Here is a 14,877-nt window from a genome sequence, read left to right on the forward strand (position 1 = left end):
TAATACTTAACCCTATAACGCCAAACAGATCATATTTGATACATGACATTTAATGCTCTCTACGTGATCAGTGTGATATTTTTTTTCTTGAAAAACCTGATGTATACAATTAGATACGTGCAATGCACAGATAATCCACCAGGAGGAGGGGTTCGTTCACCAGAGGCCTTTAGTGACACTGCAAGACTGACATTAATGAGGAAGAACTGGGAGCGTTTAGAAAAGGAATTAACAATTTGTTAGACATGTTTGTGTTAGATTATGTTTCTGTTTGTTAAAAAATAATAATTTTTGAGCATTGAGACCTGATGTATCAAATATGATACAAAATTCCAACTAAAACATGGAAATTGATATTTGAAAAAAAAAGATTGGGTAATTTCCTTTCATTTCATTTATTAAGATTCCCATTAGCAACTGAAACATTAGTTGCTATTCTTCCTGGGGTCTCCACTACCTTACATTACAGTTTTAATTATTTACATTAATTTTACACCATTCATCCAAACACACACACACACACACACACACACAAACAGAACGTATACAACAGCCCAATGAAATAAAATAAATAAACAAACAAACAGAATAAGTGCTATACATTTATAGTCATTCACCAAACAATAGCTGTCTGAAACAAATGGTAAGACATCAGAAGGACCAAGAAAGGCTCCAGTTTCAAAGAACTGGAGTTTCATGTCAGTGATGTAATAGTTCAGGCTTTACAGAGTTAAACCTGGTCTTAACTGAGTGAATCTGCCCTCAGGAACCCATGTGATGGAGGGATCAGGCAGGATGGTGGTGTCGGCCGTCGGCCTCAACTCTCAGACCGGCATCATCTTCACCCTGTTGGGCGCCGGCGAGAACGACGAAGAGAAGAAGGTCAAGAAAAGTAAGACATGAGCCGAAGCGTTCAAAAACAAACAAACAACTTACGTTCAAGTGCTGAAGGTTGTACGAGGACAGTAAGTGTTTGGAGTAAAACTGAGTTAGACGAGTATCACCGTGTCAGCTTGTGAATATTTCTACTTTACTGTTTGCACAGTGCAGATTGGAAATATTTGCATTTTATTATCAGCTGTTGTTGTTGATTTGAAGTCTGTGCTGTGGTGTTTTACGGACTCTGTCAGCAGGTAGAGTTCATCCAGTCTGAGCCCAGCTGTTTGAAGGGTACCGCTCCAATTCGTTCATATCAATGAACACTGATCTGGACTTGAATGCACCATGGGGGAATAAATGAGACCAATGATGAGTAATAATACAACTCACAACCAGTAGGTTAAAGGATCAGAGCAGCGGGGACGCATTCGGTAGCAAAGAGTTTACAGACAGGCTGATAAACTGTTCACAAAACCCTCCATCAGTAACCACTATTGAATCACAGGCTGCAGGGATGGCATTTTAATTTCATTTTCAGCGTTCTTTTTATTGGAATCAAGGTTAAAAAAAAGTGACAGTCATACAAAAAAACCCAATACTTTTGGATTTTCCACTTAACATATGTACATCTCCCACCCTGCAAAGTCCCAGTAGTGCATCCCAATCTGAGATTAAATGAATAAAAAAACAAGTAAAATCAATGTTATTAGTAGGTACAACACTCATCAGGCATAAATAATTAAACAAAAAGAAAAAGAGAGCGGAGTTGGAGTACGACACAGATTTGAGAGCAGATAAGGTTGTGTTGGGAGGGATGACGTTTTTACCGTTCAGCCTTGAATGTGACAAAAACCCAATGGGATTTTTCCATTAGCTTTTGGATTATTGCAGAAAATAAGCGCTAATGCACATTTTGTTCAGAACGATAATCTTGACAAATGAAAACCACTAATATAATTTTCGGAGTGTAAATGCGGCTGCAGGAAGAAATAAACACCACCACAGTCACATGACGTTGACATCACTGTCAGTTTTAATGATTTCAGGAGTTTACATCTTCTTCAACAACTAAAGAATAGCCTGTCAGAGTTCAAGACGACAGAGCTAACACTAGATAACATAACTAATAAAATAGTAGTATACCTAAGGTCAGTCCCTGAGGAACCCCAGAAAAACAGCAGCTCTGCCAGAGTTCAGGACGACAGAACTAACACTTTCTGAAGCTTCAAAACCCATGAATGTTTACTGAGATCTAAACACTAAGGGTGAATATCTTCTAAACTTGAAATTTTTTAAGAAATCTGATCAAATCAGAACTGAATGCTGACTTTCTCAGTTGTAAAACTTATTTCTGCTACAATCATTAGAATAACATGTTGTCAGTGTACATGCATATATTTATAGTCACATATTCTAATATATGTTTCAAACTATTGGTTATTTGCAGATTTTTTTAATGCTTATCTGCTAAAATAAAAAGTCCAAGATGCTACTGTTAGCATACATGGCTAATTTACTGCATTTATTATGTACATTAGCCGGTGATATTTCATGGTCATTATTAGCGGTTTTTCTAAACACTACTGTGTAAAAACCTCAATGAAATATCTGCAATTTAATTAAGTTTAGCTTACATAGAAGTTTAAAATAACCAGTTTCAAATATTTCATTCTATAACATTTTATTCAAGCACATCTTTTGCGTAGTTAGCATCTAAACATACTTAGGTGTTAAAGAAGGAATCTGATCATACATTTAGTTTTGTTGTTATTCGTAGCTATGCTAATTAGCACTAGTAATGCAAAATCTAAGCTATTCTGAATGCGTCTGATGGATATGATATCTGAAGATATAATCTTATATATTTATATGGTTTAAAATTAAAGAAATAATGCACATTAATACACATTTACATAAGTGTACCAGTTTAGCCAAATGGGTCGTTTTAACCTGTTCTTTCCCGCCTGGTTTACATTAATTTTCTCCTCTTTACCAAGTTCCAAAGCTTATAACTTAAGAACCACAAGGTCAAAATGTATCACAGACACCTCATTTGAAAGGTAATAACCTCTGATGTCAACAAAATGTCATTTTAGTACGTGGTAAAAATATTACCTGAACTATATACACTAGTTCCATTAGCTTTGACCATTATCCAGGTGTTTTTTTCGTTATTATATTTATAGCATGCCTATATTGAAATGTTTTATTGTAGAAACTTACAGTACAAATTCAAAAAAAGACATTAAAACAAGGATCTGTGATACGTAACATAAAAATAAAGCATATTTAAGTCAGTCTAAATTAGCTTTATTAATTACTATAGTATTAAAGATTAATTTTTAAGGATGTTTTCTCAGGAGAAAACCTTACCTTACCTAGAACTTAAAAAAGAAAAGAAAATGTTGCACCAGATTCCTAAAAATAAGTGGATTTTGTGACGTAAAGGACATCATGGTCTCATTCATTCATTCATTCCCATAAATGAATAAAAGTGCGTCTTTCCTCCGTTCATTCAGGAACCTTCAAAAGCCACAGAGCAGATGATCCTCGTACTATCAGAGAGCAGTTTGATGTAAACCTACAGGCTTCTGCAGTTGCTCTCTAGTGCTTTTGATTTGCTTGTGGTCATGCTAACCCCCTTTTACTCATGTCTCCTCCTTTAGTTTGTTTCTGTCTGATCATTTGTTTTATTGGCTAAAGTTTGAGTTCATCGGGCATTCATTGTGAAGCGGCTGAATGTACCAGCTCAGCGGAGAGAGACGCTCAGGCTCACGTCTCGGCCTCCAGATAAAAACACAACAGGATCCTAATGAGGAGAACCATGGCCTCCAACGGCCACGGCGGACGGCTTTTACCCACAACTGTACTTTTCTGTGCCAGCGACAAAATCAGGCCTCAACACTAGTCCAAAATTTGACCCTTAAAATCCCAAAGGTTAAGTGAAGGCTAAAGTCAGATTATTAAAACACATTTTATAACACAGGTACAATCAGTCTGAAACAAACAGACACATTCGTTTAACTCTTTCCCCTTCAACGTCTAATACAAGGGTGTCAAACATACGGCACGGGGGCCAAAACCAGGCCGTCAAAGGGTCGAATCTGGACCCTGGGATGAATTTGAGACATTAAGACATGAACAGTCAGGATGTTGAACTCATTTTAGTTCAGGTTCCACATACAGACCAATATGATCTACAGTAAAATAATAGCAGAATAACCCATAATTAATGACAACTCCAAATTTTCTTCTTGGTTTAATGTGAAAAAGTAAAAATTTGTTATGAAAATATTTACATTTATATATGGGTGTTTCTATAAAACTGGGTTTATTTTTGTTTCTGTCACTTTACCAGCTTTTTAGACCCAATAATTAAAGAGAAATTTAGACGTATTTTCCCCCAGGATGGACCTAATGATGACCTCAGATAATTAAAAAAAAATTATACTCTTGCTTTGAACTTTCCTAAAATGAATGAAATTTTAATAAAATATTTGGGCCAAAAATAGGACCAAAATCGGGACATTAAATCTCCCTAGGTGTGAGTGCATTTGGTCTGGAAACATGGCTGTAAATGGTCTTCTATAGACTATCAATAAAGACACTGTTAAATTTGATGATCCTAGTGGTTTTTCTAATCCACTCATGTGGATTTGTCATTAATCTCAGTCTCATTCCAGGTTTTGTATGTAACCCATTGTGTCCACTGGTGTTACATGCAGAACCCGCCCAGTTAAACTCAAATAAATTATGAGTGATTTTGCCACAGCGGTCATTTTTTGTGAAACACTCCGCCTTGAATAATTAGTTCAATTCCCAAAGTGTACCTGTGAGAGAATAAAAAGCTTTCAGAAAAATAATAATAATATAAGATAATAATTTTCGTGTCCTTTGTACTGTGTTCCATGTGGATTTTTGCATAAAAATAATACAAAAATGTGTTCTATCTGAAAAATAGTTTCTCTTTTATCTCAGTAAATCTTTATTTTTCAAATAGTGCTTCCAAACCGCTTCATAACATTTGTCCACATCTGGTTTGAATTTTTTGCCCCTCTGTCCTGTTTTTAGGACCAGTTTCATAGAAGCACCCATAAACAAAGTATTCTTTCACAATAAAATGTGAATAACCTGAAATGTCTTCAGGAAAATTAATGGTACAGTGATTGTTACTAAATATTATGTGTATTTATAGTTCCACTGTGATCTGCAAGTTGTGTTAATAATAAGACAAGACATATTATTGTTGAAATTACATTTAGTTTTCTTAAGAAATTTCAGGTTGTACATGTTTGTTCAGGTAATTAATATTTTCATGATGTAATTTAACTTTTTTCACACTAAAACAAAGAAAAATTTGTATTATTGGTTATAGATTATGATGTTATTATTTGACTGGTCCAGCCCACTTTAGATCATATTGGGCTGAGTGTGGAACCTGAACTAGAATGATCTGAGAGGAGTGACCCATGTATACAGTCGTGGAAAAAATTATTAGACCACCCCTTGTTTTCTTCAATTTCTTGTTCATTTTAACTAAAGGTCCATTTGTTTGGACAAATATAATGAGAACAACAAAAATAGCTCATAGTAGTTTAATTTCGGAGCTGATATCTATCCATTTTCCATGGTTTTCGTGATAAAAACCAAAATAATTTAAGTTCTTACATCAATATCTGTCGTTGTTCTGACAAAAACAGTGCTTTTATTCATTCCATGTTTTCTTTTCTGTCTGTTTTAGTCACATGACACACACAGGAGTTAGGACTGGATTACATAACCATTGTTTTGGGGACTTTTGATGGTCTAATAATTTTTTTCCGTGACTGTACATTCATCGGAGTATATTTGCATTAAAGAAAATAAATCTCTACGAGTGATTAGAAATGACTTTTTCACTCCTGAACTTACTGGAAACATACACATGTTATATACCTGTGAAAAACTGAGACTCTCATCTGTCCATTTATGAAAGTTTCAGTGTGATTGCTCTCTTTTTCAGCTCTTAGAACTCATTGAAAAGCACAGTTTATCAGTTCAGGTGTTAAATTTGTAAAACCAAATACATTACATTGCATATTCATTGACAAATGTACAGATATATTTGTCAGCGTCGTACTAAGTTTCATTTCATAGTCCTAAGTGTACACCTGTTTGTACCTGTTCAGAGTGTTCCATACACATGTTTCAGTGACAGTTTTTTCATACATTGTGTCTTGGAAAAGAACACTGAAACAGTTCACTGCAAAAATCCAAATCTTCCCAAGTGTATTTGTCTCATTTCTAGTCCAAATATCTCATCCCACTTAAAATCAGACAGAATCACCTAAAGAGGAACTTTTCAGTCAGATAGAAGAACTGATTTATAGACAATAGATCTGGAAAATCTGAGTTCAAGAAATCTTACCAAGATCATTTTCACTTATTCCATTGGCAGAGTTTTTTTTGCTTGAATTAAGCAAAAAAAAAAAAAAAAAAATCTTTAATTAAGCAAAAAAATCTTAAACTAAGCAAAAAAAAATCTGCCAATGGAACAAGTGAAAATTATCTTGGTAAGATTTCTTGAAATCAGATTTTCCAGATCTATTGTATATAAATCAGTTCTTCTATCTGACTGAAAAGTTCCTCTTTAGGTGATTCTGTTTTATTTTTAGTGTGATGAAATATTTGGACTAGAAATGAGACAAATACACTCGGTAAGATTTAAATTTTTTCCAGTGGTCAATGGATTAAGCTCAACCATGTCCAGATTTTGGGGTAATTTTGGTCCTTTATCAAGAGTAAAGTCATAACAGTTTGATCAGTTCGGCTCCACTTTGGCTAAAAAACATTAAACTTGTTCCCTTAACCCTATCGGTTGTTATAGTATGGGTCAAATTCAGCTCCTTCAATTATAGCCTCTGTTGAATTAGAAAAATCAAATCTTCGTCAGTTTGCATCATTATGGACACAAGGCAGGTCGTCAAAGTTGTTTTTATGGGGGAAAGAGTTAAAGCTGGTCCAACTGACCTTTAAAACTTCAACACAGCTGACTTAAATGATCATCACATGGGCAGAAGTTTCAATTTACATGTTTAGACAAATGCGTAGCCTTCACATGCAACACAAAAAGGCAAAAAAAAAAAAAAGTGCATTTCAAGATTTTTTTTAATGGAGAAGAATCTGCCTCAGGTCCTGGTTGGTCTGGAAACGCATCCCGACAGCTTCGAAAGCACATGGACATCTCAGTCAGTTACCACTAAAACATACCATAATATTATGTCTATATTAGTTTGTGTACTGATACAGCAATGGGTTTTCAACCTGATAATCCTCAGTATCTCCACTCATAGAAAAGTAACGTATAAAGCAGAAAAGTCTCCATAAATGTCAGAGTAGGAGAATGTGTTGTCATCAGCAAACAGCCTAATCATCCTCTAAGTTTTCCTCCAATTTCTAAAACCATTGACGTCACCATCCAGTGGACTTGACGCCCTCTGCTGGCGAGGTTTAAGGCTGTTACCGGGGCAACCCTTCACATATAATATCAAAACTAGAAGCTAAAATGGAGTTGCTAACCGCTAAGGCTAAATATATGAATAGCATCTATTTACCAGGATGGAACTGAGCTCTGATTGGCTGTGTCTCCATAGCAACCACGGGCTCATCCGATCACCTGATACCAAACCGATCATCTGGTTCATAGCTGTTGTACGTGTTAGCGTTGCTGTCCAACACTGTGGCCTGATTGGTTCTCCACAGCAGGAAGCGTTGTGTCTCTCTCCTCTGATTGGTCCATTCTTGCCCACACACACATACACAGACACACACAGGGAACACACACCTGTGGGTTTGGAGCGTTTGTTTTCTTTTTTTTTTTTTTTTTTTTCCTTTGAGCCATCTTATCAGCACTCCGCCCTCTCTCTCTGTCCGAACAGGTAAAAAACAAGGACCCCCCGAAAATCGCAACAAAGGTAACCCCTCCATTCATCCATCTGTCCCTCTGTCCCCCCTTCTCTGTTATCACCCCCCCCCCCCCCCCCCCCCTCCTCCTCCTCCTCACCCTCCACCCGGCGGTGGGAGGACCGTGTCCAGTCCACCTCCCATCAGCCCCCTCTGCTGTCACGGGGGGTGGGACATCCTCTCGCCTTGCTTTACCTGTCAAAGGGTGCAACTCTCCACCGTCCAGATCAGTCTGTGTGCAGCCAATCACAGCGTCTGTAGTCGTCATGGTAACCTGTCACCGGGCGAATGTGGAGTTAAGTCTGGGTCTTTAATTCGACTGCACAGAAAACATGTGTTTATGCACAGGAAAGGAGTTTGTCATGAGTCTGAACATTTACTTTGATCAAAGTCCTGTTCTCTGTCATTGAACCTTCCAAAAATGTTCTGTTTATGATCAGCTTTTCAGAATCACAATACTTTAGTATTCTTTAGTAATAGTAACTTTAGTATTAATAATAATAATAATTATATATATGTGTGTGTGTGTGTACATATACCTCAGAATACATATATTTGTACGAAATATACGTATTAAAACACGATTAGAACAGCAATTTGTACAATATGCACTAGACAATGTGTATTATTGTAATGAAAAGGACAGAGTTTATTTTAATATGAAATGCTGCTGCAAAATGGACAGTCTGTCCTTGAGATGTACAGCAATTGTGTGTTTTGTGCATAGTCAGAATTTAGTCTGATATGTGAGGATTTTTGAGTTATTTATATGATCTGACATAGGAATTTAGGATAGGCGAAGGATGAGGTAATGAGGCAGGAGATTATAAATTAAACTTCATCCTTTTTGAATGTTTGACTTTCTTTTATATAATTCTTTTGTTGTTTGGTTTTAATGCAAGTTTTGAAATAAATAAACAAAATAATATATTATCAATATGATAATTTTTTTTTTTTTTTTTTTTTTTTTTTAAATACAGAAAATTTATAGTGTCATCTCTTTCCTTTATAAAGCTCGAACACCACGACTTTTGGACAGATTATTTTTTGCAAAGATAGGATGTAAGTGAGATGATCGTCTCCCTGCGAAAAGAGAAAAAAGCTGCTGAATGATGCAAATAGTCTTGTTGTCTCTGTTAAGCATAAAATCTGTTTCACACTAAGCATAGATATTTGTGCAAAAAAAAAAATTGCATGGAATTTCTAAACACTGATGAGTTCATATTTCTACCTACGCACACTGTGGAACATGAGTGAAGGGGAAAAATTGAAGAGTTTAATTAGTGCAGATTTTCACATGTAGAGGTGAATGTTCGACTTCTGAGATCCTCAGTTATATATTAATCAGTATTAAATATAAAGCCTCCTTCCACCATCTACTGTGCAGTAGGACACACATCTTTAGCCTGAAGTGGAGCTGAGGTGTAATGTAATATCACGATGAGGAATTTCCGGGTGAAGGAAAGCCAAGAGCAGGAGGTATCGATCAGAACTGAATCTGTGTTTATTATCTATACATAGTCAAACAGAATAAGAATGATGAAGGTCACAGTAAACAAAAAACACACACAGGTCCATAACAATTAGTAAAAGGCAGTGGAAACCAACATAATCTACTCCACAGTGATCAGATAAACTCACCACATCCACAACTGAACTGACCTTCACCATCATCTACTCTAAAAAGAAGCTTTTTAAGAAAATAAAACATGGCAATATTGGCCTTATTGTGTATATTCAACATATGAGAAACATGTATAGAATGCATTTAACAGCTGGAAGTTCTCTCACTAAAATGTTGGTTTCATTATTCTGGTTTATTCTTTATTGAGCATCCCCATTAGCCGAAACACAAACATCAGGCTAGTCTTCCTGGGGTCCTCTTAAAAAAAAAAAAGAAGAAGTTCAAGATGCAGAGTCACAGTACACAGATCCAGTTACAGCACATACACAGATCTGGTTACAGTAAAAACAAAAAAAAACAAAAAAAAAGAAAAGAAAAGAAAGGAGAAGAAGAAGGAGAAAGAAGAAATTCCCAAAATGGTAACATAAAAAGACTGTAACTCTCAAGCCTGAGTAGTGACTTTACATGTTTTTTTAAATGCTTTCTTATAAGACTGCTGGGGAAACTACAGTCTATAAAATAACAGAAAATGCTGAAATATAATCTAAAAACTTGACACGATAAATGTCAGTGACTTCCCTCCATACGTGAAACTAGAACTGTGAATTATTTAATCAGGGCTTGTTCTCTGGAAAACTTGCAAAATGGAGATTATTCCTCTGTGCAAAAATGCAAACTATGACCTGTTTGCTTCTTCTGTACTGATAATAATATGTTTTTCCAGTCACATACACAACCTGGATTTAACTAAGAGTTCAAATCTGTCCATTGTATATTTACTACAGTGAATTATACGTTTAAAGGAGGGACATTTAGCTTTTTTAAATGGAATTCTTCCTTTTCCCTCATGTCCCTGTGGTCTCCATAAACTGTAAATGCTCTGCTTGGCTCTGAATTCTTCATTCATTCAACTCCACAGGTCCATGTGCAACACTGTTTATGACTAATGACACCACAAAGGGGGTTTGGAGCGCTGGCCCTTTAAATGCACAGGACACACTTCAGGCCCCGCCCCCTCCAGGTTATTGGCTGTGCTGCTCTGTCCAGTTCAACCAATTACTGAACATTTGAGATGATGGGCTCCAAGTTTGGACAGATTTTCAGTGTGGACAGAACCCCCTTCCTGGTGTCATTAGTCATAAACGGAGTTGCAGATGGACCTGTGGATTTGAGTGAAGGAAGAATTCAGACTCAAACAGAGCATTTACAGTTTATGGAGACCACAGGGAAATCCTACTATATAGTGCACGTTTTGGCCCCTCCCCGTATCCCTGTGTGTGATCGATGTTGCAGCACAGGAGGGCATACGGGTACAATGCCGCTGTTGCACCACAGGAGGGCGCTATCGTACAATGGCACCATGGGTCCAATGCCGCTAGTGTTTGAAAATACATAATTCCATTTAAAAAAAGCAAAATATCCCTCCTTTAAAGCTTCATTTGTGGTCTATATCTAGTCCTTCTGTTCATCCTTTGCGCTCATTTCGTCTGTATTTCCGTCCATCTCTTGGAAGTTTACGAATAAGGACCAACTAACACAGAATACATTGCAGTACCACCAGGAACCACAGGGGGCAGTGTTGAGATTTGAAGCAAATAATTTCCAGAAATGGTGGAACTTTGCAAAGAGCAACTGTGTGAGTCGATGAGAAGCATATTTACAACTAACTCTGCTCAGTATTAACTTTAATAGAACCTCCTGTGTTGTGCTCGTCCTCAGTTCCACTGTTCCCACAGTCGGATTAGATAGAATTAGATTAGATGGTTTTATTGATCCCTTGGCCAGAACCATCTGGAAACTCAGTAGAATTTTAACATGTTTTCTGTAGACTGTACATTAGGCAAGGCAAACGTATTTGTATAGCACAATTTACACACAGTGCTTTACAAAAATAGAAAAGAGACAGGTTAAAAACACAATTACAATTAAAACATAATCAGTAAAACATAAATAATAATTAATTAAAATAAAGTAAAAGACAAGAATGCAGATGGAAGCCTTTCAGTTGTTCTGTGCACATGACGGCCCACTGCAGGCTAATGTCATCTGCCATAGTCTCATAATAAACTGAAACCAGTGCTGCAGATGGTAGTTTCAGTAAACATATGCATATCGTTAAAAGAACTGCTTAAGTCATATTTTTGGTCCAATTGTGATATCTGCATAAAATAAAGCAGCAGTGTTAGGAGAGTGAAGTTATGCTGATATCACAGTTTGGCCAAAAATATGTCATACAATCATGCTATGAGGCTAATGGTCTGTATTAATACTAATGTGGTTGAAGTGTATGGAGCTAAACCCCCACCCCCACAGCACAGGTTAAACCACACTGTGGGAAATACTGCGCTAGAAATCATACATTTTTGGGAGTAAACCAGCCTTCTTACCAAAGGGAAGAACATATGTGGCCTAGGATCACAAAAAATCATGTTACGTCAAGATAATAATGGAACGAGCTTGTTAATATTCTGGTTTTTTGCGCAGAACGAATCCAAATGAAGAAATATATTTATTAATACAGTGTAATTTCTCTGTTTTACCTTTAGATATAATAACTGGTAGTTCAGACTCAGATATTTGACGCTCAGGTGTCAAATAGCTTCATCTTTGTGAAAATGTGCATAATTACCCACTAAAATGAGTGAAATGGTTGTCATTAAAAGCAAAAGGCATGTGACTAAAAAATGTCTTCGACTCATCAGTTCCACTGTTTCTAAGTTTATATAAACATCACCATAAATTTTCCTTTAAATTAGTTGATAATAAATAGACATTTCCAGAAAACCAGGCCAAAGATACTAATTATAGAGCATGTGTAGAAAGTGATCTGCTTATTAAATACACGTGCATGAACTTTAGTTAAATTATATGCTTGCTGTTCAGCTGCAGCGGAAATTCCATATTTTAATGTTTCAAACTGAAATTATATGCAGCAAAATGTGGTCACTGGTTGAAAACACTCATCTATCGAACTGGTGTTTAATGACTGTACCAGTTTCCTCTGTCATATAAGATTAAAACAGAGCACATTTGACCTGAACATCCAAACAGCAGCTACTTTAGGGGAAATTTTAGGGAATTTTTCTCACCTATTAATGATGGAACCATGTTAGTATACTGAGTTTAGAAAAACCCTCCTTCACCCTTTATTAGAGTTGTAGATGTTTGAAGGAAAAACATATTTATTAACCCCTAAACATCCAAACATCCACCGTCGACCAAAAGCATCTGCTGACCTAAACTGTTGAACACCTGCTGATCCACTAATCCTATCAATACATGTCAATAACTGGTGTAAATACAGTTCTTCATCTGTTCATGGTCATCAGATATGACCCATTTGGACGTTCAGAGGCTCCGTAGTTACCATGGAAACACTGTCATCTTCTCCAACATTGATTCACCAGTCAAACCCATGGAGTTGGATCAGTGACAGTGGATGGACACACTGGGGTTATATAGATTTGACTGAAAAAGCCACTTTTTCTTCAGTTTTCCTTGTTTTTGATACAATAACACAACTTTAATCTGAGCTTTAATGAACATCTACATGATATGTAAATGAAATATAGGAAAATACGTGATATTCACTTAAAAATGCAAAATACAGAGGATAATATTAGAATAAACCCCGCCCCTCGCACATATTTCCCCCATTAGAAGTAAATGGGAAGATTATAAAAATTCATAAAAAATCTGAACTTTGACTACTGTTCCCAAAATGTAATGAGATCTGTTCTGAGTCACTGGTAATGGAATGGAATGGAATGTAAAGTATAAACCCAATTTGGTATGAATTCAACCAATAGTTTTGCTGCTAGAGTGTAAACAAACAAACCAAACCAAAAACAGTACTCCTGTCTCCCCTTTGGGGGGTGGGATAATAAACAGGGCTGTTAGAACATATGGGTTCTGCAATATATCGTGATATTTCATTTCAAAATACTGTATTGATATTAAAAAAGTACTGTATGGGTATTTTTAGGTATTTATTCAAGTGCAGATATGGTGGAGGTTCATTTTTGTTTTTGTTTTTTTGTTTTTTGTTCATATTTTATTTATTCTTATTTAACACTCTATTCAATAATGTTCATTCCTTTGTTGGGATTGAACTCAAATCCTGTTCTGATGTTAGTTGTGAACTAATAGAATCTGAACATTTGAACAGGATCTGAAACTGGAATGTCTGTAAAACAGAATTTCAGTTTGAACACAGTTGGAACATGTGCTGATAGAACATTAGATCCTGTTGGGATCAAATACAAATGTGTTTAGGATTTGGGCAGATTTCTGCTGGAATTCAATTCTCTCAGGAAATAATCATTTAAAAAAAAAGAGACAAACAAAAAATGGCCTTTTTAACAGTATCATGATATATGGTGATATATTGTACTGTGATCCTAGTATTGGGATTTGTATCGTATCGTCAGATTCTTGCCGATACACAGCCCTAGTAATAAATGGTGATACATTGGTTAAGAAAGGTTAAAAATAGAGAAACATTCAGTTGGTAAGTGCCACAAAAGTCCCACTGGGCCTTTAGTGTAATAGAAATAACAGAAAGAAAAGGATTCCATCAAATAAGTTTTCTCATCATGTTTGTTTTTGACTCTTTTTCTTCTTTTTTTCCTAAAACTCTACCTTTCCTCTTTTTTTGGCCAGTATGTTCATTCAGAGTGGCGCCCTCTGGTGGACTGATGCCAAACACTCATTCCAATGCACCGACTGAAACACATGCGTCTGTTTACATGCATGTGTCGACAATAAATCAGCCTTAAATTAGATGAACTGTTTCCACGTACGACCAACACAAACTCCTTTCCTGTGGGTTAAATGATGCTCTGTGCGCTCCAGACTCAGACGGCTGGAACTCCACAGTCGACCTCTGACCTCTGAGGGCTCCATGCCGTGTGTGTGTGTGTGTGTGTGTGTGTGTGTTGTTTGATGTCATCATCGACCAGCCGACCGTCCTCCGTGTCCCGTGTGATCCAACACATGTCCAACTTCCTGTGCAGCCTGTCTCTACACACACACACAAATACACACCGACACACGCAGACACACACTCCTCCTGGCCTCCCATGGTCTGAGCATCTGCTGCCGACACACACACACACACACACACACACACACACACACACACACTGCAGAGCGTCCGACACAGATGACCTCTACCGAAAACACATGAGGAGTAAAATGTGCAGAAGCCCCTCGGAGAATACGGCGCGGCGGTGTGCAGAGTCTACGCTCATATTCACGCCCTGAAACAGCTTTTAACCCTTAAACACCCAAAGAGCTGCAGGTGACCAAAGCATCTACTGATCTAAACTGTTGAACACCTGCTGATCCACTAACCCTACCAGTACATGTCAATAACTGGTGGCAAATACAGTTCTTCATCTTTTCATGGTCATCAGATATGACCCATTTGG

At 36.8% G+C, this 14,877-nt stretch overlaps 1 protein-coding gene across 3 annotated transcripts in view; it reads left to right on the forward strand.

Annotated features, from left to right (window-relative positions):
- Positions 1-14,877, forward strand: part of LOC115419864 (plasma membrane calcium-transporting ATPase 1-like) — a 231,718-nt gene that overhangs the window by 133,313 nt on the left and 83,528 nt on the right. For 2 of the 3 annotated variants that reach the window (XM_030134926.1, XM_030134927.1), the window contains 2 exons: positions 767-892; positions 7,797-7,832. In XM_030134926.1, coding sequence (XP_029990786.1) covers positions 767-892; positions 7,797-7,832 — 162 coding nt within the window. The remainder of the gene's footprint in view (positions 1-766; positions 893-7,796; positions 7,833-14,877) is intronic. The other variant, XM_030134928.1, reaches the window with a different exon arrangement.

This window comes from Sphaeramia orbicularis, chromosome 5 (genome assembly GCF_902148855.1).
Source record: "Sphaeramia orbicularis chromosome 5, fSphaOr1.1, whole genome shotgun sequence".
Lineage (NCBI taxonomy): Eukaryota > Metazoa > Chordata > Actinopteri > Kurtiformes > Apogonidae > Sphaeramia > Sphaeramia orbicularis.